The following is a 27,397-nucleotide window of genomic DNA, read 5'->3' on the forward strand; positions in this document are numbered from 1 at the left end:
AGCCCCTAGAAATATGTGAACGAGGAAACCGCACAGTATAAAAGCAGCAACAGTAGAGGCGCGACAATCAGTTTCATTTAAGCAAGTTATTGGTTGTGAAGTATCAGTGTTATTGTGAAGTACTTTAATAAAGGCCATTTTACATTATTAATTATTGGAGTTATTTATTCAACAGTTTAGTGATTCGAACTTAGCAGAAGGTTGGAAATAAGAGGATTTGCAGTAAATTCGTTACAATATGCACAGACTAGGCTTGAAGAAGCAACCCGCCTTTTTCTGCACTCCGGTATTTTTCGTCGAAACAATGTAAAACTGCCATTTATTGGTTGTTAAAACAAAAAAAAAAAAAAACATTCACACTACTTGCAAGGTAGTTAAACACTACTTAGTTGTTTTGACTGCAAGATACATATTCTTAGGCTTTCCATCACACATAAAAACATTGCGTGTCAGCTGTTTTTCAATTTTTATATCACGACTCACCTCTAGACTATTCCAATCCTTTGCTTTACTTTCGTCTTCTGCTTTTTAGTGAGTATTTTCCAATTTCACATACTCGTTTCTCTGTTCTTAAGTTTATTTATTATGTGCGCACATCTTAATCCTTTGAAAAATGAAACTCAGTCTCAAAGACCTGAAACCCGAGTTCTACGGAACGCTGGGCTCTTATTCGCTGCACTCTGTTCATATCTGCGTAGAACTCGGTCGAAAAACTATAAATCTTACAACATCTATGTCTCTCGAATACACAAAGACCATCTGCATTTAGCAGGGCTCATAACTCCTGGCCACTCATCAGGACATTAACAATGAGCTACTTAAAGAGCGTGGTCTTTGATCGGTGAGGGAAGAGTTTACTGCCCAATTTGATGTTTTTTAATCGCTCTTTATTTATGCTGTAAATGCTGATTCCCAAAGAGATGAGCTCCTTCACAGCTTCAAATTTGTATGTGTCAACAGTGATGTGGCTGGCAAGTCACAGGTATGCCAATTATTTCGGACAGTAAGTCGGCGTCTCATCAGCATATGCCAGCAATTGCAGGCTCTTGTTGAATTCTGATACTCAAATTATTTATATCTCGCATATTATTTTTTATACATACCGATTCATCTACTATATATTTGTGAAAGTATGTCTGTATGTATGTTTGGACTTGCAGCATAAACCGCAGAATGGAATCGAACGAAATTTTGCCATGACATACCCTGAGTGCGTCAATCTATGGTAGGCTATATAAAAAAAGTTTTCGACAAGGGGGCGTGGCACCTCCCATACAACTGGAATTTTTCGTAGTCAATATATCTGAAAGTATTAAGGCTAGACGACTGAAATTAGGTGAGTGGTTATATGAGACCAATCCCTACCCCCTCCAGAAAAACTGGGTATAACGAAAAAGGGGGCGTGGCACCTCCCATATAACTGGAATTGTTCGTTGTCAATATATCTGAAAGTATTAAAGCTAGACGACTGAAATTAAGTGAGGAGGTATATAAGACTAATCCCTACCCCCTCGGGAAAAATTGGGGATAGCGAAAAAGGGGCGTGGCATCTCCCATACAAATGGGGGTTGGGATTAGTCTAATATATTAGTCTATATAGTACTGCTTTTATTTAAGCCCGAACGACGTCGGGTACTCTGCTAGTATTAACTATTAACACTCATGCACCCGGTATAAATTTCACTTATTTTAACCTTTTTATACCTTTCATAAAAATTGAATGATGTATTAAGTGTGGGCCAAATCTCGAAATTTTAAAGTCCTTAAAGAAAAAGTGATAGACCCACCAATAAGTGTACCGAAATGATCATGATGACAAGTTGAGTTGATTTAGCCATGTCCGTCTGTCTGTTCGAACGCAAACTAGTCGCTCAAGATATCTTCATTAAGTTCAGTGAGCCAGTTTAATTGGGTTTCCGGTTAATCATATGTAATAATTGACCGGATCGGACCACTATGGAAGATACCACTGATTTTTCGGATAAGAGTGTGTTCGTCATTTCTTCCCTATTTTATAAGCTAGAAGCTTGAAACTTCCCAGGTTGCATACATATAAGATATGCATTGTTGTCTAGAAAAATAGTTAAAATCGGTCATGTATATAAAATATATCCCATACAACCGATTGTTCAGATAAGAGGTTTTTCACCATTTCTCCCATACTTCAACAGTTATTTATAATATATGTATATCCTATACAACTCATTGTTAAGATTTAATGACTTTTTGAAATTTCATCAGATTATTGTTCAACTCAATTCATGAAAGGTATGAGATCTTCGGCACAGTCGATGACATTCCCGTCTTTACTCGTTCTTCATTATTTTATTCACACTAAGTTCTTGTTTTGCTTGCTTTGTTTTGTTTATTTACACATAAAATATATATTTATTCTTTTTCAACAGTTTAACGTTAGGAAAGTCAAATTCAAATTTTGTAAATAATAAAAGTAGTCTGTTTAATACAAACTCTTCTATAAACACAACAATAAAAACAACAACTACCACTTCTAGTACTATCAACAACACAACAACTACCACGAAAAACATATTCAACTCCAAAAGCAGCGTAAACAATAACACACTGTCCAAGACACAACAATTTCAGCAGATGCAACATCAACAAACATCGCCAGCACCCAGCCGAGGCACTATCCTACCAAACAAGTCGTCATTATTTGGTGGTACGAATGGTGTTGGTAGTACTGTCGCTGTTGGTGTAGCCACAACGTCGGGTAGCACCAATTCTCTCGCCACTAGCACACCATCATCGTCACCGGCAAATAAATCGCCGACGCTAAGTATGAAACCGGTGCCTAATCATGGCAAACCAAATTTTGCGCCTAAACCGCCAGGATTACAACAATTAGCATTGGCGAGCAGTCAACGACCGACAGTGTCGCGTCATCATAGCATGAAATCACCCAGGTATAAGCAATATAAATAGTACTAAGTACAAGAAGGTATAGCAATAACAAAGTATAGAAAGAAATCTTTGTTTTTGGGTTCATATTTAAAGGGTTAAGCTTAAATTACCCGCATTACGTATTAGGTAGGATAACATCGCATAGTCATTTAAAAATATGCTTAATATGTATCTTGTCAGATTACTAAACGTTCCGTGTTCGAAGGCGATTTTTAGCGGACTTTTTTTGGGTATGCGTAGTGGAACATTTTTTTTCCTGAGTCCAAATCCTATCGAAAAATTGATAGCGCGATATCGGTTAATAAATCAACTCACCCTAATGCACATACGTACCTGTGAACTAGTGACAACGCATGAAAATTTTTTTTAATCCATAATCGTTTGAAACGATACGGCCCTTTTGTTTAAAGTATCTTGTTCAGGTAAATTAGGATTCGCTATTAGCTTAAGTTAGATCAGATTAGGGGGCATGCATCAAATTTCATACATTTTCACTTATAGAAACTGCGGCACATAAATATGAGCGAAGGGTCCACTTGCCCAAACCCGTGTGAAGTTTCACTGGAGATTATTATTCTAGCTCCAACTTTTCCAACTTTTTGAAGGCGTAATAAGCGAAACTAGAAAAGATTTCAAGTTTTACACATACTGAGCAGTATTTTTAAAATACCGCTATACATATGTATATAAGTATGTTGTTAAGCTAAGAATGAGTAATTTATGATTTAAATTGAGCCTGCATAGTTATACGGATATAACTAATTTTTAAGTGAGGGCTTCCAAGAAGATGGGTGTGCATTTTTGTGGCCCTTATTTTCCAAAGTGTTCCGATTCTCGATCTCACCTCCTAGAAATATTGGAATAGCCCTAAAATTTTAGGCCAATCAAAAAAGATTTACAGGCTGCGCAAGGAACATGAATTACTACTTAGTTTTTACATTTCTTTTGGTTCATCGTAATCATTTATTGGACAAATGATATAACAGAGTTATATAATAGATGAGATGACAAGATTTCAATTAAGTTTCAACTTTTTATTATGATTTTTTAGAAATTTAGGCCGTTCAATTTGACTTCAACGACGTTCAAGTTTCAAAACGTTATCGAATGAATGAACGAAGAAAATCTGTGCATTCCCGAAATGGTTGGGCTAGTACCTTAATGGTGCTTTGTTACCGGAACGTACCGGATCTATATCTGGCAAAGGACCATCAACATCTATAACACTCCCCAAAGCCTTCGGGGTGTGTCTTTATCGTTAATACAACAACAACAACAACAACAACAAGAAAATCTGTTTCTATTTTTTTTTATATTTTGGTCCATAGCTGTTATTAATTATGCAGTATTTAAATATGTACATCTACCACCCCCACAAAAAAAAAAAACAAAGAATTTAAAAATATATTTATATTTATATAACGGCTTATCTTATATTACTATTTACCATTTTTTCGTTGTAACATTCGTTTTAATGGGTTTGAGATGTATTCACAGTAATTTCTCCATTTAGAAATTTTTAACGTAGACAGAAATTTTTAGAAGTCGTATTGTTTGGGTTAAATTTGTTTTTTTGGGTTAAATTGAAAATTGGGAATTTTAAACAATTTTTGTGGGAGTAATACTTTTTTGTTACGTAGACTTGGAAGAAAAGCAATAAAACAAAGCCATCCTGCTCTCCCAACCTGCGGCCTGCTAATCATCGGCATAGCTTTTGAAAATTACATACAAAGCACTGCCACCGCGCTAAATGCTATTAATATTCAAATAAATTGCGGATTGAACGAAGAAGTCCACCATATACGAGTAACACTACTGTCTAGACCTCTAAAAGCTTTTGACATGGTCAATCACGGCGCCTTACTGCAAAACCAGGAAGTGTCTATCCTTCCCCTTGTCTTAAAAGTTGCCGTAAACTATTTGAAGTGTCAAGTCCCTTGCTGGCAGCACTTGGGACAAAGACGGAGAAACACTAATAGCTACTCAAAAAGCAATTAGCCAGTCGGGTGTGCGCTAAGCGTCTTCGATTCGGTTGTTGAGCTTAAGAAAAATAAAGTGAAGGAAGCTGCAGGGCTGTTAAATCGCGGCGTTTAGAACTGCCACGGGATGTCTTCGTCTGACGTCAAACATCATCTGCACAACGAGGCGCGAATCCTCCTCATAAAGAGGAAAAAAGAAATGCTGAGCAATCAATTTCTCTTAGTTTCAAGTAATTTGGGGATCCTAAAACATCTGCACAATCACTACATAGAGATCCGGTAAACAAGAATCCAGCCGTTTAAACTAGGAGAGCTAAAAAGGCCCTTAGCCTCATTCACAAACTGTTGAAATGCCGATAAGTGTCCCCCGTTAACTAACTGATATACGAATACAAACACAAAAGTACCAGTAGGGTACTTAAGTATTAAATGGATATATTTACTTGAATGGTTATAACTTTTGTATTAGTACATCGATTTTGGTGAATGAAAGCTTCTTTTTTTTTGTAAGAAAACAGAGCTTAGAGGGGAAAAAAATAAAAAGTTTTCCAGATCCTTCCTCGCAAAGTACAAATTTTTTTATATTTTTACAAAAAAAAAAAAAAATTGAAAAAATCCGTAATGATTGTTCGTTATCTTTGAATCTGCAGGGTTTAGCAAAAAGTTTTGTATGAACAGTTTATAGCAAATTTTATTACCTTTTAAAAGCTTCAAACCGTTTTGGAATTGCTCAATTCGTTCTTGAGGTATATATGATTTAGTGGACCCAATTATTATTTTGTTTTTTTTTTTGTTTTTTTTTTTGTTTTTGAAAAAACGGTTATTCGTAAATATCTCAAAAACGTTACCATAGAATTAAAAATAACCTCGATTTTCGGAATCAGGAGTGATTTTACATAGGAATTTCATAATGGCGTCTCTGGTGCATTTTGGCTGTAAACCAGTTTTATCAAAATTGTTTTCATTTTCATCAATGTAGTTTTCAATGAATTTTGTTTTATTAATAATTTTTTTTCCTACCACGAACGTCAAGCAAAAATAAAGTGTTAATGTTAATCCCCCGAAAAAAAGTTCCAGAGTTTTTGCAACTATTTTGTCAGCTGAGTTGAGCATTTTCCTTCTTATAAAAAAAATTACCTTCAAAAGCTTGTATTTAGAAAGTGCTCCTATAATTTGTACAATTCGAATACCTTTCGGTGATTAAAAAGAGTTTTACAAACATCTCTTGGTATATTCTCACAAAAAGTCATTAAAATTCTAATAATCTACGACATTCGTATGTGATGAATAGATTTAAATGTAGTTTAGCTTAAAGCTGCTTTCTTCTTTCATTTAATCATACATATTTGAAATCTTATTCCACAGATCTCCACCAATAGCAGCGCCAGGTGCACCCACTTTTCCCACTCAACAGCATTTTGGCACGATGCGCGCACCACTCGCACAGTTATATCAGTCCCAAGAAGCAATTAATAATAGCGGTATGCGTATGGCACCAAATCCACCAATTGGTATGTTAAATATATGCAAAAATAATTATTTAAAAATATATATTTAATTTTCTTTGGTCTCTCCCTCTCCTTGTAGGACGTCCCACAGTGGCTCCACCAAAACCACCATCAGTCAAACCACCGCCACCACCAACACCAGCGCGCAGCATTTCCAATTCCAACCTCAATAATATTGTGGGTGCACAACAAAGTGCAGCGAGCGTGGCAACAACTCCATTTAGCGCTGTGAATACTGCGCTTGTTTCTTCCGTAACAAATACATATTCTTCGCCACCGACAACACAGCCACCTTCCAATTCTTCTTCTTCCAGTAGCGTATCGGCGTTACGCGATCAATTTCGAAGCGCTACTAATGGTACGCCACCACCACCACCCTCGGCTGCAACGAAAACCACTGTAGGTGATCAAGGTAGTCCAGGGAGCCCAGGTAGCAGGAAAATCAATCGTGCAGATAAATCCATAAAACCAATCGTATTAAATGGTGGACCATTGAATGCACCGCCATTACCACCACATCGAACGTGTCCAGCTCCACCCCCACCACAACGACAGACGAGTAATGTAAGTTTATATTACCCTTATTTATATATCAAACTATTTTCTCGGTATTTAATGCCCCGATATTGTCATTTTGTACTATGCTATGTTGGTTGGGTGTGTTTACGAATTTGCACGTGTGCTTTTGACTTAAAAGAGCATAACATGTGTATGTAAATTCCAACGTTTGCAAACTTCAGACCAAAATAGAATAAAAAAAACGTGAAAATAACGTTAGTTTGCAAACACAATGAATATCGTGATATGTATATGAATTCATTACTTCATATATTGTGATAAGGGTTGGTTTCTCTCGCTAGACTTAAAACACATGTATTGCTTTGAAAGGGTAGTTTTTCAGTGTTTTCATTTGCATTGTAAGGGTAAACCGTAACAATGGTGATTTTAATTCTTAAGGCCGCGGCATAATGATATTTTCATATACCTAGATGCGGTTAACGCAAGCTTATGCATTCCAGTAACATCGCCACAATCGACCAAGATGTTGCGTTTGTAAATATGAAGGAACTTCAGACTTGGCAATTACAGTTTATTACGTCTTGTCCATTCACATACAAAATTTTCCGGAGCACTGTTATAAACATTCTCCCTATACAACAAAACTACTTGCTTACATATTTTGTGTCGTATTCATTCGTTATATTGCAGTTTTTAATTGCCCATTGGGAAAAATAATTTCACTTGCAAAGTGTGCCAACACCCTTAGCTAAAGCAAATGTCAAATTATTCTTCTTATGATTTGCTTGCAACAAAATTTGCGAGTTGGCTACTTTTCAATATCAGATGGCGCAATATCAGGTGTCGCTCAATCTACCTTTCCCCATAAAAATACGTGCAATCTACTCTAATGCATAAGCTTGTGTTAAACTCATCTATATGAAAAACTGCTTATGTGTCGGGGCTTTTAGGAAACAATATGTAAAGGAGCGTTTAAAAAGGGGCTATCGTATGAATATTTTTATATGACTTTAGTTCATGCAAAAACCATGGTTGAGTCCCTGCTAAAAGCTTGGCTGAGCTCAAGTGGAATTTTCCATTATTATGAATTTTTGTTTTTTTGTATTCTACGAGTTTTGATTTCAATTTCTCGAGACTGTTCGATTCTATTCCGCAGAAGTTTATTAATTCAAAACACCGTCTTCATTGGCGGCTGAGAAATAGTGCTCGTCCTTCCTTTTTATAGGAGACTCATGCTGTTTGGGAGCACGAAAATATATGTATTCTAACAATATCTTCTCCCCAACTCAGTGGAAGTCCTAACCAAGTTCAAAAAAACACGACAACAGTGTCATGCACATGGCAGTAGGACTCTCTGCTTTCTCAGCCCACTACAATCCTACACATACATATATTATTATTGCTAAAAAAATATAGGTCAATTTTTAATTTGTTGTGTTATGTTTCTATAACACAGCGATGCTCACCAGTCCGGAAACATCGGGACATATCTGGAACATTAAACATGTGTTTTGATGCATGCTTTTGAGAGAAAATTTATATCCTTGTGTGGGGTTGCATTTCTTTATGTTACAGAATATTTAAAGGGGACCATTTGTGTACATGTAAGTGATGACAATACCGAAATATAGAAATATTGCAGACACGAAAGAATTTGATGTGGAGTTGCAAACTTTGGAAATGTGTACAAACAGAATAAATAGTGATGTGGAAATCTTCATTACATTCGATTGCAACCGTTTAATCCGTTTTATCAAAGAGCATACCCGACAGAGCAAAATGCTGTCACCTTTAAATCCCGGCAATCCAGACTAATTTTCTGTCATCAAAGAGCATATACCGAAGGTTGAAAATTGAAGAAATTCTTTAAAACGTGTTATTGGCCGAGTTTGGGTTATTGTTATTATGATTGGTCGATATTTGGTCGTGACTGTATTGTGATTGGCCGGTATTTTATTTAGGGTTACCACCCATCCTTAAGTATAGATTTGTATATATGTATTTATATGCGCTACAAACTTAAAATCTAATAGCGTTTTCTTTTCTGGCAAAAGTGTTACGCTTTTTGTACGCTGCGCAAGGGTTGTAAATATATTTTGTTCTGTTCTAAAATGCAGGTAACGCCTTTACGGGGTATTTCGTTCTTTTGTGAAAATTGTTGCCTGCTCGCAACGCAAAAGCGTTACACTTTTACCCTGCATAAAATGGCGGTGTGGCAGTGCAACTCTGCTAAACTAGCTGATCGTGACAATTTATTTTCGTAACTTCACATATTTTTAGGCGAAGAAATTGAAATGAAGGAAATAATTGCTAATGAATTTTTATTATCATTGAAAGCGCGTTTGTGAAAATCAGCTAATACACGGTATAGCCATCTATGTTCTTTGCATGCACTATAAATGTTCTGGGGGAGGAGTAACTCTATTAAGGATTTACCATTTACTTAGGCAACAATTTATTTCAGTAAAGAAAACGCTATAAATTATATGTATATATTAATGAGTAGGGCTCTCAGTATTGGCAACCGTACACTTAATTTGTACATATAAACCTATATAAATGCGCAGCTGTATATTTAATTTCTTATTCGCTCCTATCGTGAAAAATAAATAAATACTTATATACAAGTTGTTCCTTCGAAGAAATTTCGGACGGACTTCTCTTCCAACTTGCATAGTGCTTTTTTTTTTCCTACAAATTGGCGGGGCGAGAACCTACATGTTTAAGCCGACTTGGAACAGCATCTGGAAGACAGATGAGCTTTCACTGAAAAGCTTTTCATTGCGAAAATACCCTCGGAGTGGGTGCCAAATCACTTCCGAGGGACGCCCTAAATTTTTAATGTTGCTTTGCCCGGGACTTGAACGCAGGATCTTCGGTGTAGTAGGCGGAGCACGCGATCACCACACCACGGCGGTAGCGGGAAATAATCTACCGAATTTCACACTCCTTTCCGAGGTGTTGCAATTGACGATGCTTGTAGTAGTTTCAAGGAACCAAATGTTAGCAGGGTTGCCACCTAACCTCAACGATATATTTTAGCTGAAGGTTATGTGGCAACCCAGCTAAACGATACATTTAAGGTTGAAAATTAATCATCCAAGTTTTTATACTCAGCTCAGCAGAGCTCACAGAGTATATTAACTTTGTTCGCATAACGGTACCCCATCGAAATTTTCGAAAAACCGAAAAAGTGCGATAATTCCTTACCAAAGACGGATAAAGCGATGAAACTTGGTAGGTGGGTTGACCTTATAACGCAGAGTAGAAAATTAGTAACATTTTGGACAATGGGCGTGGCATCGCCCACTTTTAAAAGAAGGTAATTTAAAAGTTTTGCAAGCTGTAATTTGGCATTCGTTGAGGATATCATGATGAAATTTGGCAGGAACATTACCCCTATTACCATATGTGGGCTAAATAAAAATTTGCAAAATCGGATGACGAACACGCCCACTTTAAAAAAAAAAATGTTTAAGTAAAATTTTAACAAAAAATTGAATATCTTTACAGTATATAAGTAAATTATGTCAAAATTCATCTCCAGTAATGATATGGTGCAACCAAATACAAAAAAAAAGAAATTTTCAAAATGGGCGTGGTTCCGCCCTTTTCATGTAGAATAATTTTAATGCCATAAGTCGAACAAAAATTTACCAACTCTTGTGAAATTTGGTAAGGGCATAGTTTCTATGACGATAACTGTTCTGTGAAAATGGGCGAAATCGGTTGAAGCCACGCTCAGTTTTTATGCACAGTCGACCGTCTGTTCTTCCGCTCGGCCGTTAACACGATAGCTTGAGCAAAAATCGATATATCTTTACTAAACTTAGTTCACCTCATATATGTAATACTTCTATATCACTGCTACTGAACTGTGCAGCCTGTCAAACATTACAGTACAGATATACAACGAGAGAAGGCGACAAAATCTCAAGGCTGCCGTTAAATTTTTGTAAAAAAGGGCCTTAAATATATGTATATTTCAACAAGCCGTCTTGCTTCTATCAATATTGTTCATTAGGCATGCCCAATTGGAAATGCAAAATTAAGTTTAATAAATAAAATTTTTCAAAATACAAGTGATGCATTCTCCAATAGTATCATGGACGATCACATAGCCATCGAAAATTTATTTAGCAATAACATCTTTAACAATCACCGGACACAGCTGTGTAAGGAAGTAATAAGTTCTTATTTGGATATTTGTTTGTTTTTTGAAACCAAAAAAAGCACGGACGAAGAAGAGTTTGTTAGAAAAAAATTTACAAAATTGATATTATTTCAACACCAATAGCAGCCAGCCCAGTACTCATATTTTGTTTACTTCAGCAAAAACTTACTTCATTTAAAAACTCAAAATACGTAAAATTTTGAAAACGTTTATACTATATCGTTTGTTGAAACTAATTCACTTTAAATTATTTTTAAAAACGTTTAAAGAAATGCTTCTTGGGATGTATGTATAAGTATATTTTTATACATGTATATTTGAATTTTTTTTTCATTTCAAAAATATGAATTCTTCGCCTTGTTTTTTTTGCTATTTATGTAAATAATGTACTTTATGTGGCTGCAGCCCATGTTTAAATAATAAATACTTCAAGCCTTGTATTGTATTTGTTGGCCTTTTCATTGTTTAATCGACTAATCGATTTTATAACAATAAGTATGCAGAAGTTGGGTAAAGGGGATAGTGACCCGTTGTTACCCCTTTAATACTTTTTTTTACAAACGCTACTACAATTCACTAACACTATCAAAGCCCGCGCATGCGCAGAAAATACATTTGCACAGTTTCAGCAAATAATGATTGACAGAAAATTTGCACATTAGGAAGATAGGAAGGTATTGATATAGAAGTATTATATATATGGTTCACCTACTTATCTGAACTCACTTTATCTTGGTATTAAAAATGGGCGAAATCCGACTATGACCACGCCACTTTTTCGATATTGAAAATTTCGAAAAATTAAAAAAATGACATAATTCTATACCAAATACGAAAAAGGGGGTGAGAAATGGTGATTGGATTGGTTTTTTGACGCAAAATGTACATAACTTTAGAAAAAACTTTGTAAAATGGGTGTGCCACCTAATTTATTAAGTAGAAGACAATGAAAAAGTTCTGCAGGGCGAAATCAAAAGCCCTTGGAATCATGGCAGGAATACTGTTCGTGGTATTACATATATAAATAAATTAGCGGTACCCGACAGATGATGTTGTGGGTCACCCTGTTCCACATTTTGGTCGATATCTGGAAAACACCTTCACATATATACAACTTAGGGCTACTCCCTTTTAAAATACTCATTATCACCTTTCAGTTGATACCCATATCGTACAAACACATTATAGTGTCACCCCTGGTCCACCTTTATGGCGATTTCTCGAAAAAGCTTCCACCTATAGAACTATGGCCCACTCCATTTTAAAATACTCTTTAATACCTTCCATTTTATACACATGTCATACAAATACATTACAGGATTACCCTAGTTTCATTTTCCTACATGGTTATTTTCCCTTATTTTGTCTCCAAAGCTCTCAGCTGAGTATGTAATGTTCGGTTATACCCGAACTTAGCCTTCCTTACATATTTTTATTTAATTTAAAAAGATATGTTGTGTTATAAAATAAGGGGGCCCTGATCTTTAGACTTTCAATGATAAGCAGACTTTTCTGTTTATATTTTTCTTTTCTTTCTATTTAACAAAAAAAAAATCCCGAAATTCTAAAGAAAACAATCGTTTTCAATATTAACAACCCCCTCGCACCTAGTTATATGTTCTGCGTCATTTTACGCACATGGTTTTCTCAATTTATGCTCTCTGTCTCTTCCATAAAGAACGAATAATTTCTTGTCATTTACACTGTCTTGAGCGCAAAACAAAAGTAGTGGTAGCGTTACATTTTCAGGTGGAGTGAAAGCGCATAAAATTGTAGTATAATATTAGGCGCTGTAACGGGAAAGTGAAAATGGTGTTGCAAAGAAAATAATAAATTTTAAAAACACATTTTGTTGAATATTTGAAAATAAAAGTGAAGCATAAAAACAAGACTGTGCACAAAAATCTAATAATATTAAACTACGCAGAGAGGACGGGAGGACGCTGTGTTTTTGCACAAATTTGAGTTGCTGTTACGCGAATGCTGCTTAACTACAAGCGTGTTGTAATTATGCAATTTCCTTTGAAAATATTAACTAAATATTAGTAATTATTAAATATTACTAGCACTTGATTTACTTATAAAGCACCGGCTTATAATTTACAACTTTTTTAGTTTAAAAGTTTTTAATTTTTTTCCTTTTTTAATTTATGCTCGCTTATTTTAGGCATAGTGTTAGCTACTGTCAAGGTTAACACATTAAAGTCACCTGTGTGCTTACACACTGAAATGGAACAAAAAAACTATTTGTTCCGATATTCGAAATGTTCCTGTTTCCTTACACTATGCGACAAAATCAACGTTTCTTCTTAGTATTGTACCAAACCCACTTTTTTGTAGAGATTGAGGCTTAAGTAAACAAAGTACTATCTCCGTTTTTCGAAGTTAGCCTCCAAAAAATAGATATCGGCTTTCGAAGTTCGAAATTCTACATTTCGAAATTTTATTTTTTTGTTAACGCGTTCAGCAAATTAAAAAAGTAAAAATGAAGTCGTGGTCGGTCCGCCTTTTTCTTTTATTTGAATGGCTGAATTATTTTTTTTTTTACGAGAGACGAATCCCGTTATGAATGGCAATGCAGTATATGTACAAATATGTAGCAGCCCTGGCTCTGGCTACGACAAGTTCCTTAGGTAATAGAAGGTTCAATATGATCATATGAAATCGTTTCCAACAACGTTAAATCTATAACCTATGTTGCTAGCGCCGGAGAGTATCGGATCCACAGGTGCCAAAGAAGCCTACAACGGGAACATTCCCCAAAATCTGGAGTTACCCGCTGCAACGGAACTGAGAGGATACATAGTTCGAGGTGATAAGAATAACCAGACTACAATCGACCGTAGCACTGTTGATTTCAAAGGCTTAATGAAATTAAGTTAAACTCGCTGGAAATCTTTTCCGTCCACTTCATTTTTGATTGTGGCGAATTCCCCTTGGAAAACACTATCGTGATGGTGTATTCCGCTTAATAAGCACCACAAAATTTAGTCGGCTTGACCACCATTAATCCACCACAATTAACAACCGATGCCTTCTTCGCTATGTCTTCCATTTTAAGTTATCAGTCCATTTTCTGGACCAATATATTTCGAGATACTTAAAACTATCATACAGAGCCAGCTGTATTCCCATAATCGTCTGAAAGAAGGGATATTGTATATTCTCGGGAGAAAAACGAGTCCCGTTTAACTAGGGTTGGGAGACATATTCAAAGGCAGGTATGTTAGCCAATTTAAGGAAATCCGTGTAAATTGTTGACAGCAAATCTCCACAAAACTCTTGAGTTGACCGAGAATAATCTGATCCTGATAATGAGACTTGCAGGAGTACAAAGAATTGAAAGCTCCAACAGCTTGGTGTTCCAGCAGGAGTTTTATAGAGACGCCAATCGCCGACAGTGTGGAAAAAGATTCCTGCGTAACCGTGGCATAAGGGAAATTATTGTCCTTAAAAGGTTTTAAGCATTCCCCGCTACTCATCGCTTTGTCACTACCCACATTAAAAGACAGTTTGTTAACATGTAAATATTTTATATTACTTATGTTATTTACATGTAAATACTTATGTACTTATGTTTATTAACATGTAAATATTTTATATTACTTTTAAAAATAAAAACATGGCGGCCACCGTGGTGTGATGGTAGCGTGCTCCGCCTACCACACCGTATGCCCTGGGTTCGCACCCCGGGCAAAGCAACGTCAAAATTTTAGAAATAAGGTTTTTTAAATTAGAAGAAAATTTTTCTAAGCGGGGTCGCCCCTCGGCAGTGTTTGGCAAGCGCTCCGGGTGTATTTCTGCCATGAAAAGCTCTCAGTGAAAACTCATCTGCCTTGCAGATGCCGTTCGGAGTCGGCATAAAACATGTAGGTCCCGTCCGGCCAATTTGTAGGGAAAATCAAGAGGAGCACGACGCAAATTGGAAGAGAAGCTCGGCCTTAGATCTCTTCGGAGGTTATCGCGCCTTACATTTATTTTTTTATTTTAATAAAAACATTTTCTACATTGTAGAAACTTTTCGAAGCTTTGACTCGAATTCCGAAACGTCGAAATTTCCGATTGATGTAGAATTTCCATTCCGATCTGAGTTTAAACTGTTTGGAATCTGATTTGAAACAAAAGTCTACCGTTACAAAGGGTCTGCTGAAGTTTTGACAGTTATTAGATGGATATAATTTTACGTTAGTTTATGTTAGGTTAGGTTAAGAGGGCGTGCGTGGGTGATACCCACACTTCCACTCGGAGACATTAAATTTTACGTTAAGTATCGCAAATTATGTAGAATTAAATAATTTGTTCCACTATAGAACAAGAACATTTTTTTGTTATTTTTTATTCGGCATCCTTCTTACATTTGACTAGATAAGTATCTTTGTGCCATTGTTCGATTTTCGATATCCAATAAATTCGATTTCCGTTTCGGAAAACTCGATTCGTAATACCCCTACAACATAGTAAAGACAAATTTACTTATACATTTGTTTTCTCTTTTTTATTTTATTCACAGCAGGCTGGCAATAATAGCGCGCCACCAGTGCCGCCGCAGCGACACTCCTCAATACGCGCCAACGCACCTGTAACACCACCTACAACAGCAGCCAGCAACAACAATACGCCTATGTTTGGCAATAATTCAGGCAATTTGGCACATGCCAATTCAGTCAGCCGTTTAGTAACCGATTTAGAGTCAAGATTCGGTAAACGTTTTCATAATGTCACCGAATTTCCAAAACCGCCACCTTTTCTCAATATACCCAAAGTTTATTCAAGTCGAGCAGCCAAAGCGAATGGTATGTAATATATAGATATGGCAAATAATATACCTAGAGAAAGGATAAAAACACGCCGAGACGAAGAGAGAGCGTGCGCTTTAGAACAAGAAAGCAATAAAATTGCATGCAAATATGTATAAATTTAAAATATATAGGCTACAGCTGACTGGATGTGGAAGCAAAGCGAACCAAAGGCAAATGCAGACAGTCAAGTCAGGTCGTCACAGGTCAATGTAGTGACCGTGAAATTTATTGTAGAATAGAAGTAAAAACAATATGCGCGGGAGGGAGTAGATTATAAAAAAAAAAAGAAAAAAATATTGTGAATGCATACGTTTATGTTGATATAGTACGTACATTAGGGTAGGTCAAATTTATTGTTGAAAATGCATATCCAGTTTCTGAATCTATGGGTCATACTGAGTAACATTGTCCATGGAACCATAGGTCTGAAATGAATTTCGGGCCTGCCTAAGAAAATTGTATATCCTAATCCGAAAAGCGGCTCTCACAAATAAAATAAATGGAAATAAATGTCAAATTCGGATTCGGATTGGCATATACAATTTTCTAACAAAATTAGGGAGGCTCGAAATTCATTTCAGACCTATGGTCCCATGGACAATATTACTCAGTATGACTAATTAGATTCAGAAACTGGATGTGCACCTGAAGTTTTTTCCCCATTTTTCCCCATACAATTTGACCCGCCTTAACGTACATATATTATAGATTTATAGTATACATACACATATACACTTGTTGTGTGCTCTCCAACTTAAGCGCTATATGAGCCGCTTTATATGTAAATTTTTGTATAAGCCCACTTTAGACAATTTTTGATTTTTTACCTAGTCGGCTTTAACGCACAAGATATAACTTTGCTCGCTTTACGCTGGTTTGTATGGGCTTCAACGAATCAAGATAGATACTGATATATATTTGTCAGGAAAATCGACATATAAAAAATAAATCGATTATGTAATGTTCGACCATACTCTGGTACAATCTTATATCTAAATATGTTCCCACAAGATCCAAATGAAATCAGTTATTTGGACTGGCTCCGAGGGATGACTGAATTTGTACAAACAAGGAGTGTGGCTAGTTATCGATTTTGCCCATTGTTGACCGCACACACTTTCGCATATGGGCTTACGTAGGAGCCTTGTGCAGAGGGTACTTGTTGGGCACATAATATCCTGTGATGACTCCGTACTCACACTGCATATTTGTTTTGTTTTAGCAGGAAGCTCGTTCTTTGTTATCTGCTTATTACCATCGGGACCTTCAGATATCCTTGTCTTCTGCTGTTGTTTCGCAATCGTACGGAATTACCGCTTCGTTTATATCCATTTCGAAACCTGTTCTAACCATCGCCACAAAATTATTAAAATTATGTATAGCACAAAGAGTCATTTTTTCTTGTGTGAACCAAAATTCGTATGATATATGCAAGTGCATTCGTTCACATTTGAGTGACAGTAAAGCTGAGTAACTGCGACGCAAAGTGTCACGGCGTCATTCATCGTCTGGCTTTTAGAAATTCGATGCTTTTAGACAGTTTTCGGGTCAAGGTTAGGTTACCCCGTTTGCGGCACCAAAGCTGATTTCGATACAATACTGGACATGTCATAAAAACTATACAGACCTACAAACGATTCAAGGAATCAAAAGTGGACTTATTCCATTATTTCTAACAAAAAGCGGTTCATATGAACTTAAAGCATTTCTTCATTTATTGGAATATTGTTGTCAATAATAGTCGGTAGCTTTTTGAATTTTTATTTTTTTTCACCTAAATTACTTTACACTTATGGAATGCGTATGCGAATGCTGTGTATGGAATGCGGTTAAGAATTATTTTAATTATTATTGTGTATTGTATTATTATTATTTGATTAATAATTAGCTTATTTTTAAAGCGAAAATATGAAAAAAAAAATCATTTTAACATCCTCTAGTTTTAAATATGTAGTTAGCTTTTATTTGAAATTTTAAAATATTGAAACATTAGATGCACAAATGAATTTAAAATAAAATGAAAATCTAAACGATGTATAGTCTATTTCGAAATTCGTAATTTCTGCTTTTATCTAAATTTTAATTCTACTCATGGGAAATTATAAATTTCTTTAAAATGATGATGGACATAGGAAAAGTTTGTGAATAATGGAATAATCGAATTTATTAAATCGCGCAAATATCCTGTTATCGTGAAACCTCTTAATCAAATCAGTTTTCATATGAGCTACACAAGTCACAAGCTGAACAAGGCACGTGCGAGTTTAAAAAAAATTTTATTTTACACCAAACTAAAAAAGTTATGGCTTTATACGCCAAAATTTCCATTGTATGCCATTTCGAGATGTTCGAACTATTTGTATGCAATTATTTTTGTTTTGTTCCACTCCATCGTCGATAGGTACATAATAGTCCAGTTGTGAGGTCAGTGTCGTAAAATATGTACTATTGCTATTGTCGATTACGAAGAAATTAATAAAAAAAAAATTTATTGAGAAAACTTAAATGTTTATAACTTCGAAAAATGTTCGAAATATTTTCAAAGTTGTAGTTTTCAGTTTTCCAATGTGAACGAAATTCAGTCAATTATCATGTTAGCTCTACTGGTACGTCAATTAGCTTAGCTAGTTTATTGTAAGCGTTTTTTTAACTTATTAACCAAAACATATCAATAAGAAATATAGTTAATTGTTCGATTGATGTGGTCCAAAGAAAAATTACAAAAATACTTTCCATCATTTAATTACCTCCACTTATTTAATATCCCTATACTCAAAACACTGCATACTTACACACATCCGAAAAAAAGAAGAAAAAGTTTATATGGCTTTATAATTTTATTTCATTAACTTAGTAACATGTATTTCTTTTTATTGAATTTTGCTATTTTTTATAAAACAAATATTGTAAAAGAAATATTATATATGAAATTAACAAAGTTATAAAATGTGTTAATAACAATTGAAATTTTAGTTTATAAATAAATTTAAAAAATAGTTAATTACACTTTTTATTATTCTTCACAAAACACAATATTGTCTAAATATGTGGTTATATATATATAATATAAATGAAGTAACTTCAACACTTATTATGAGAAAACACAAAATATATCTATTATTTATGCTTTTGCATATTTACATTTAGCGCAGTTCAAATATGTAACTCACTCTATATTGACATGTTTTGAACATTTATACAATTTTGTTTTAATTTTAATATTCCATTTATTATTATTTATTTCGTATAAAATTAAGCTAGAAAAATGTTTGTCCTTTTTCAACATATTTTAAATTAAAAACAGAAAATACAGTTTTGTACCCATAATTTTTTTTAATTGCAACTTTTATGTGGTTTAAAAGTCGCCTTGAATTTTTAACACCGCATTTTTCTCTAAGTAAATCTTTAACTAAATTAATTAATTAACTTGCACTTTGCCAGGTCTTTTGGTTTAAATTATGCACAAATTATTTAATTTTCGAAACTGTTTCTGTATTATTCGTCCGGAAAAATCATATATTCGTAATATTTTTTCTATGTTTTTTTTTTTCTTTTTTCCGTTTTTCTTCATTTTGGACGAAAAAATATTTGTTTCCGCACGAATAGCCACTTAAGAAATATATGCAAAACTTGCAACGTATATCGACTATAAAATAATATTTCTTAGTGAAAAATGCTATCATTAAAACAAAATTCGGCCTCTCTCTAATTGTCGAAACGAGGGTGTAGAGAAAAATGGTAAAATTCACCAATATTATTTTATTTTTCAATCTAACGTTTAAGTGTGGAACAGAGAACAGCAAAAATCGAACACAACAACATTCGATTACATTCGGCAACATGATCGCGTTCAATGATCCAACTTGCTTAAACGAACATAATCGACATTGATTTAAAATCAACCAACTTATTGCATGCGTGAATATAATCAATTCAGGCGTTTGATCTTTTGCCTCCATGCGTCTGAATATTTGCATTATTCTTCTGCCCTTATGTCACGGCGACAAGCTACATATAAACATCGCTTACGATTTTGTTTGTTTGCCGAACTAAACGATACTAATTCTCGTGCTTTGATTTTATTCTCCGCTTGCCTTCGTTTGATCAATACAATCGTACGCAGAACCTGTTCGGTCATTCCATCGCAATCATGCTAACGGAGTCTAGTAAAGACAGATGCTGAGTTTATTCAATAATGAGTTTATTCGCATGATTTAATGTGAATGCAAGTTTTAGTGTTTGATTAAATCAAGAATATTGTGATTTTTGCAGTTCTCTGGTGTGGAAGTTAAAATAAAAAAAAAAAAATAATCGTCATTGTAGTTTGCCTATTTTTTGACCGACTCTAATTTCGATAATTAGAACAAAGCCACCCATTGAGCGTTTCAGGCTTTGTAGATTGCTGTTTTAAAAAGCTGAAAAAACGGCATGAAAAGTCGCGACAGAGAACAAAAGTAGTTAAAGCGTAAGGCAGATTATATGAATAATTAAAACATGTCAATTCTAAGTGGGTCGTATAGGGAAACGGTCAAAATTCTAAAATTAAAATTCTGAAGTCAAAATTCCGGTATTTCAAAAACCTCATAATTCCGGAATTTACGTTTTCCAGAATTAATTCTGGAAATTTTTTCCCCAAAATTTGAGCAAAATCGTGTATTTTATATAAATTTGCATATACATACAATTTGTCCTTGAACAATAAAAAAAATTAAAGGGCCAACTTGCCCTGCAATGAAACACAGAAAAGTTAGATTTACAGTAATTTATTGAAATAGAACAAGCGGGTTAGTAGTGCACGATGCAACTGCCACTTTGATACGCGCTGCTTCCTTTTATAGACGTGTTGCTCTGCTGCTTTGGGGTGCGCAGTATTTGGTACGGTGGCTTAGGCCCTAGCTTCTTACAGTTGACATGCACTGAGGGCATGTGCAAGTATTTCACAATCGTGCGAAACATAATTTGCTGACGCTACTGTCTGGCTCTGTTGGTATGATTCTTATTACGTAACCATTAGTACGTGGTACTAATCATGAACTTGGTTTCCCACAGGTTTATATGGTGAAATATCATTGGACTTGAATTAGGGTGTTGGGTTGCAAAATGAAATGACTGCAATTATGCTGATACAGCGGCACGTGTACAGGTAGAGAGTGGGAATGGAAACATAACCTCCAAAAATAATTCCAAAATTCAAATATGTTTATCGGAAAACAAAAAACAACATTATTAACAAATAAAAATCAAATACATACTACAATAATGTCATGCTTGAAGCAATACGCTTTAAAAACGCTAAGTGACTTAATTCTAATCTTTTTTTCATTACTTTTGTAATTGGTTTGCTTTTTTTAATGAATTTTTTGTTTTTTTTTTTCGCCGTTTTTTACTTTTTGTACTTGTGTTTCAGCATAAATAAGCTTTCTTTGTAAGTCAGATATCAATTTGTACAGGGTCGCACGACTTTTTCCAACTATGACTTTAAGGCGGCGATGCCAAGCTTCCACACTGTTTTGCGTTCTTGGAAAAACTTTCGATGTAGGGTCATCGAACACGGACCAAAATTGTGTTAATTATTTAGGCTGTGACTTTTTACCAAACACATAATTTTTTTCAAACCATTTTGAAAGTTTTTGCAAATCGCTGTCGTCCAATGAATTACGCAAACTTGCCATATTTGCGGCTTAGTCTGAAAATATTTAATAATCATTTTATCTTAAATGCAGGAAGTTGCAGTTATGCAATAAATTTACCCTTATTTTTGAACTTTTCGCCAAATATTTTTCCCGAAGTGGAAGAGGCAACCACTCTGCCGTGCAAATGGGAAACACTCCCTTGCTGCAAAAATAATAGCCATTTCAAAATCACTAATTATACGCGTCGAATTCAGTTGGACACCATAGTTCAATGCGACTTTCTCCAACTCAACAAAAAAAGAAATATACATTGACTTTGATTTTTTGGTCATAAGACAGAATACCAGCGGAACAATTTCTCCTTCTACTCTTCCGTGTATGGAAAATAGCTGCCTCATCATCGTTGGAACAACGTCAAATATACCGTCCATAAACCAGCAGTCGCTCTCATTTAACAACTGCAGTGAAGATTTTGTTCCAAATATAAGAATGCATTCGCCATCAATAACTTTCTCACTTAAAATAAATAGTTGACCTTTCAAAACATAAAGTGATAAAGGAATGTCTATTTCATCCAACTTGTGTTGTTGGCTCTTTGCAACATTTCAAACTGTTCCGTTGTCTTCTAATTTTTAACTTAAGGCCATTTCTTGATGGCAGATAATCTCTAAAAGTGCGCACTTTTTTTGTTATGAACACGCATTTTTAATCATTAATTACAGAATTTTGAATTTCATAATTTTGGATTCCAGAATATTGACTTCCATAATTTTGATTTCCGGTGTTTCGACTTCCGGAATTATGAATGCAGAATTTCCAAAAAAAAGCAGAATTTTTCGTATATATATATATATATATGTGTGAATTTAGCTATATGTATACACCGTTCATCCTCTTGCATACCAAACACAAATACATGCATATATAATGTGTGTCTACCGCATGCTCGCACAATTTTTTTGCAATCATTTTGATAAATAATAAATTTTTTTTTAATAAATATTTAAATTTGTGCATACCTTGGTAATAAACCTTAAAAGAGCTCGCTGTACGCCTGTAAATGTAATACATTTACCAGTCAGTGATTTCCGAGTTAGTTTTTATTTCGGCTTAATATAAAAATTTAGTGGCAATGAAAACATGTTTTAACTTATCCTAATAGAAATGTCGCAACTTGAAAGTTTTGTTAACAAGGATCTCAACGAAGTCATTAATAAAGTTGAATTTCAGGGCGCCTGTTGAATGGTTGTATTTACAACTTATTAGAGTACTTGCAGAAGCTGGATTCGGTCGCGCTTACCTTTGCAAAACAAATGATCCTAGCAACCAGCATTATGTTTGCGTGGAAAAGGATAAGAATTCGGCAGCCTAATGTTGAAATGAAAATGCTGATGCAGGAGATTTATATAATATCTCGACTGAAGCATCCGAATAATGTAAGATTCTTTTGATCCTTCGTATACCTCAACAGTTTGAATATAGTGATGGAGTTTGCCGCAAACGGAACAATACGTAATGTAATAAGCACACATGATAATTATCGTCCTTGCATACCAAGAAAGATATTGTGACGAATATTAGTAACATTAAGTGATACTCACATCACTAATCTGATACTAAGTAAATAAAGCCACAACAACAATAAAGCAAGCTGCCACGCTTGTATGTACGTAAACAAATTAATCATCATGTACACACATACATACAAGCAGCAGAGAGATACTCAAAAACGCATGTCATCATCAGCTACTACTTCGCTCATATATACACACGCATATGGTTACACACTACAAATAAACGTGCGTATGGCTGGTGACCTTGTAGAGGATTCTAGAAGAAGAAACGTCTAGACAGTTGGGCAGAGAGAATAAAAGCAGCAGAAGCTGAGTAGTCCGTGATCAGTTTGATTTAAGCACGCTATCAGTTGCGAAGTATAAGTGTTATTGTGAAGTACTTTCGAAGTAGCCTTATAAAGACCATCTTGCATTATGGAATATTGGAGTTATTTATTCAACAATTTAGCGATACGAACGTTAGCAGAAGGTTAGAAATAAGCCGAATTTCACTAAATTCGTTACAATATTTATTTCTCTGATGTACGGGATTCTATAAGGACTAGAGTATTTACATATACGGCATGTAATTCACAGAGATCTTAAGCCTGAAAATATTCCTTTAGACAGGGCAAACCGGATTAAGATAGCAGATTTTGACATTTCAACTATACACACTACGGATAAACCACTAGACGGCCTTATCGGTACATATCTTTATATGGCACCAGAAGTAATGGGAGGAGAAAAGTATGAATTTAAATCGAATATTTGCTGGGATCTATATTGTATGAAAGGTGCATAGGCACTAATCCCTTCAGTCACGGTCAGAATTTACCTCATCTCAAATACATGATACAGAGGAGTGTTCAATATGGACATAATATTGGCACGACAAGTACTTACTATGGAGTTGAATGGGGCAAGCTCTGCGAAAAAATGTTAAAGTTCAGCCAAAAAAACGCATATCGATTTCTACCTACATTAAAGATAATCCTAAGATTGCAATTTCGTACTACGTTATGTATTTTAATTATAGTTATTACAAGTACTTATACTATTGTGGCATTTAATGTTCACTCGCTAACTTAATGGTCCAAAATCTGAAAATTTATCCATTTATTTTAGGTCCTCAAATGTACACAAAGATAGTAATAAAGCTTACAAGCATACAAAAAAAATAAAGATATGAAATCGATTCGTTGCTCCGCTTACTGGCAATTGGTAACACCATGGGAATTTAAATCGTTTTCCATCTGATCCTTGCAGCGGAGTAGGAGTCGCCCTCTTCCTTTGCTTCCGTAGGTGGGCTCCAATAAAAAGCAAACATCATCTTTCATTCGCATTACATGTTCTAGCCAGAGTAGTTGCTGTGTTTTAATTCGCATGTTGGCATTGTCCATGGTTCTGCGCCATATAGCAGGACGGGTACGATAGCTGGTAGAGTATGGTTTTCGATTACCGAGAGAGGACTTTACTTTTGGATTGACGACCTTGTACAAAAAGGATTTATTGGCAAGAGTGACTCTTTGCTGGATTTCAAAGCTAATGTTTTTATTTATATTAATGCTTTGTCCCAAATAAACGAAGTACTTTACTATTTCGAAATTATGACTGCGTGGATTGCCAAGGCGCAAATGCGCTGACAATTTGTTTGATGGCACTAGGTACTTAGTTTATTCCTCACTCACCATCAAAACCATCTTTTCCGTTTCTATTTCCCAGTTTAGAGCAAGCAGAACTTACGGCACGAGTGTTCAGGCCAATGATGGTTAATGTCGTCAGCATATGCCTACGCTTTTATAGAAGGAGGGAGAGCGGTGAGTAGAAGTCTCACACTCCAATGAAAACGGCCTCCTGAGATTCTACACTTTGAATGACTTGTCTGAGACATCCTAGTTAAAAAACACTTTTGAGCTACGACATTTGTATTAGAATAGTCGATATATTAAACTTTTTCGGTTAGCATGCACTGCAAATTGACCTTTAGATTTGTATTAATTTTGTGTATGTATGTCATTTAATCTTTCATACTGCATAAAATGTTATGTATGTATGTATGTATATGCACTAGGCCCGGTCGATTTGCGGGGAGGCAAAAAAATCGCCCATTGCTCTGTGAAAATCATATTCTAGGGTTCAAAATAAGAAACTTTGCCGAAGGAACTATACCTCTAAAACTGATGTCCCCCCCTTCGGGTCGTAGGGGCAAATTATGAAAAATCCCACTTTGAAATGCCTATGTTTTTTCTTTTTGGAGTTTATTTTTCTCTTTAGAAATTTATTTAGTCAGAACATATGTAAATGAAAAAATTAATTTAACTTAGTAATAGAAAAGAAATTAAAAACAATTATTAGAAATTAGCGTTTTTACAACCCCCTTTTAAAACCAGAATTCGTTTTAGAGGTATGGTTCCTCCGGCAAAGTTTCTTATTTTGATCCGTAGAATACGATTTTCACAGAGCAATGAGCAATTTTTAAATCGACCCGCCCTAATATGCACGTATTTATGGTTATGTATACATACATATTTATATCTAATTCTTATTATATTACAATAATTTTAGTTTTCTTTCTGTTTGTTAAGCAACAAAATGTATTTATGAAATTTTTTGAATAAAACCTTATTTTATAATTTTACTTAATTATATCAACTATTCATTTGTATTTTTAAATTTTTATTTATTTAAAAATTGAGTCCTGAGAAATTAGAGCTGGATTTCGATTCAATTTTTTTTCTAGAATCGTTCGATTTTTTTAGCCTTCGAAGTTTTGATCATCTTACAGTTATAGTGGGTACAATTTAATATTGATTAATCAAAATGGACAGAGAATATATTTATTGTAATTTTTTATAAAATTTACCTTCACCGGCTCATATTCATAGTCAAAATAAAATAGTTTCGAGTGAAGGGGGAAAATGAAGATTAGCGCTCAACCGCCTAGATGGTTTTGGCGTAGAAAAAGAAATCACGCCAGCATCCCTGTTTCAACATAACTAACACAAAAAGAGACCAAGCCGTCTTGCTGAAGGTCTCCCCCTTCGTCTGCTTTAAAATACGGGTGCCTATAGATATAATATCTGTGCCAGAGCATTAGAGCGAGGACCATAAATCGTCGCCAGGACTAGAGTTGTGCTTTTTCGTTCATTTCAGAGATTCCGTTCTCTCGTTCTTTTTCTGATGAACGAACAAGTTGTTCTTTTTGTTCATCTGTTCCTTTTTTTCAAGCTAATTTGTTCGCTGCTGCTCTCACCCACGAAAAAAGTCAACAAGTATAGATGGGGGTGTGTATGCAGCAATGCTTTGTGTAGGTATATTTAAATGTGTTATGAATAAATAAGTCATAATTAACTTCAAAAAAAGTTACAAATTTCGGAAGATCCAGGAAGTTGAAAGAGTACAGGCACAAATTGTAAATATGAACTTTTCAAGTTTAATAAATGTAATAATTAGTTTCTTACAAAAGATGTTTTTATAGATACATACACACATATCGCATAAGTGGCATCATCGACATTTGTGCTCACTGTGAATTTCTACGTATGTATGTATGAATTTACAGTGTTCGCGAACGAGAAGAGAAAAAGATCAACATTAGATAAAACGAACTAAAAGAACAAATAGAACCGAAATCGAAGATCTAGTTCACTTGTTCAGTTGAGAGATCCGGTCAATTGAACAAGTTCAGAACGAAACGACCCAACTCTAGCCAGGACTTTTCTCTCGTACAATGGGGCATCCCATTGTCTCTCGACACGGTCCATGATTCCGACCCATACAATAGGAGAGATACGATGAGAGATTTATAGAGCGTTATTGACAAGAGTGATTTCTAAGCTAGCATTGCAAAGAAGGCAGAATTTACCGAAGAAATTTTTTGTGTACAAAATGGAATATCCTAAACAAAAATCGTTCATGCTCCCAGGTACTCGAGGTTGGTTTCTCTACTACTGCTATAAATTAATTTGAAAAAGCACAAAAAATAATGATATGTCAGTATCAAATACACTAATAATCGCACTCCGATGGGAGGACCAGGTGGTGCCCCTTGATTTGCGAGTTAGTGCCAGTTAACGAAAGAGTAAGAAACTGTCGAGCTTTTTTAAACAGTGAAAATCGTGTAAACAATTAAGAAGCAATCAAGTTTTCTCGACTCGATTTAATCGATTTTTTTTGAGAATCAAAAAATCTAATCGAATCCAGTTCTATTAGAAATTATTAAAGCAATGCTGATTCAGCTTTTATATAACACAGAAGAAAAGAGGCGAAAACCATTTTTTAAAGCACGGTAACTCGGAATTGGT

General features: G+C 34.9%; 1 protein-coding gene across 10 annotated transcripts in view; it reads left to right on the forward strand.

The window, feature by feature from the left end:
- Nucleotides 1–27,397, forward strand: part of Vrp1 (Verprolin 1) — an 84,996-nt gene that overhangs the window by 49,827 nt on the left and 7,772 nt on the right. For 6 of the 10 annotated variants that reach the window (XM_067770484.1, XM_067770486.1, XM_067770481.1 and 3 more), the window contains 4 exons: nucleotides 2,406–2,927; nucleotides 6,270–6,415; nucleotides 6,492–6,976; nucleotides 15,616–15,898. In XM_067770484.1, the coding sequence (XP_067626585.1) occupies nucleotides 2,406–2,927; nucleotides 6,270–6,415; nucleotides 6,492–6,976; nucleotides 15,616–15,898 (1,436 nt within the window). Of the gene's footprint in view, nucleotides 1–2,405; nucleotides 2,928–6,269; nucleotides 6,416–6,491; nucleotides 6,977–15,615; nucleotides 25,732–27,397 lie in introns of those variants that run through there. The other 4 variants (XM_067770482.1, XM_067770489.1, XM_067770490.1 and 1 more) reach the window with 4 other exon arrangements.

Source organism: Eurosta solidaginis, chromosome 3 (assembly GCF_040869045.1).
Source record: "Eurosta solidaginis isolate ZX-2024a chromosome 3, ASM4086904v1, whole genome shotgun sequence".
Classification (NCBI taxonomy): Eukaryota; Metazoa; Arthropoda; class Insecta; order Diptera; family Tephritidae; genus Eurosta; species Eurosta solidaginis.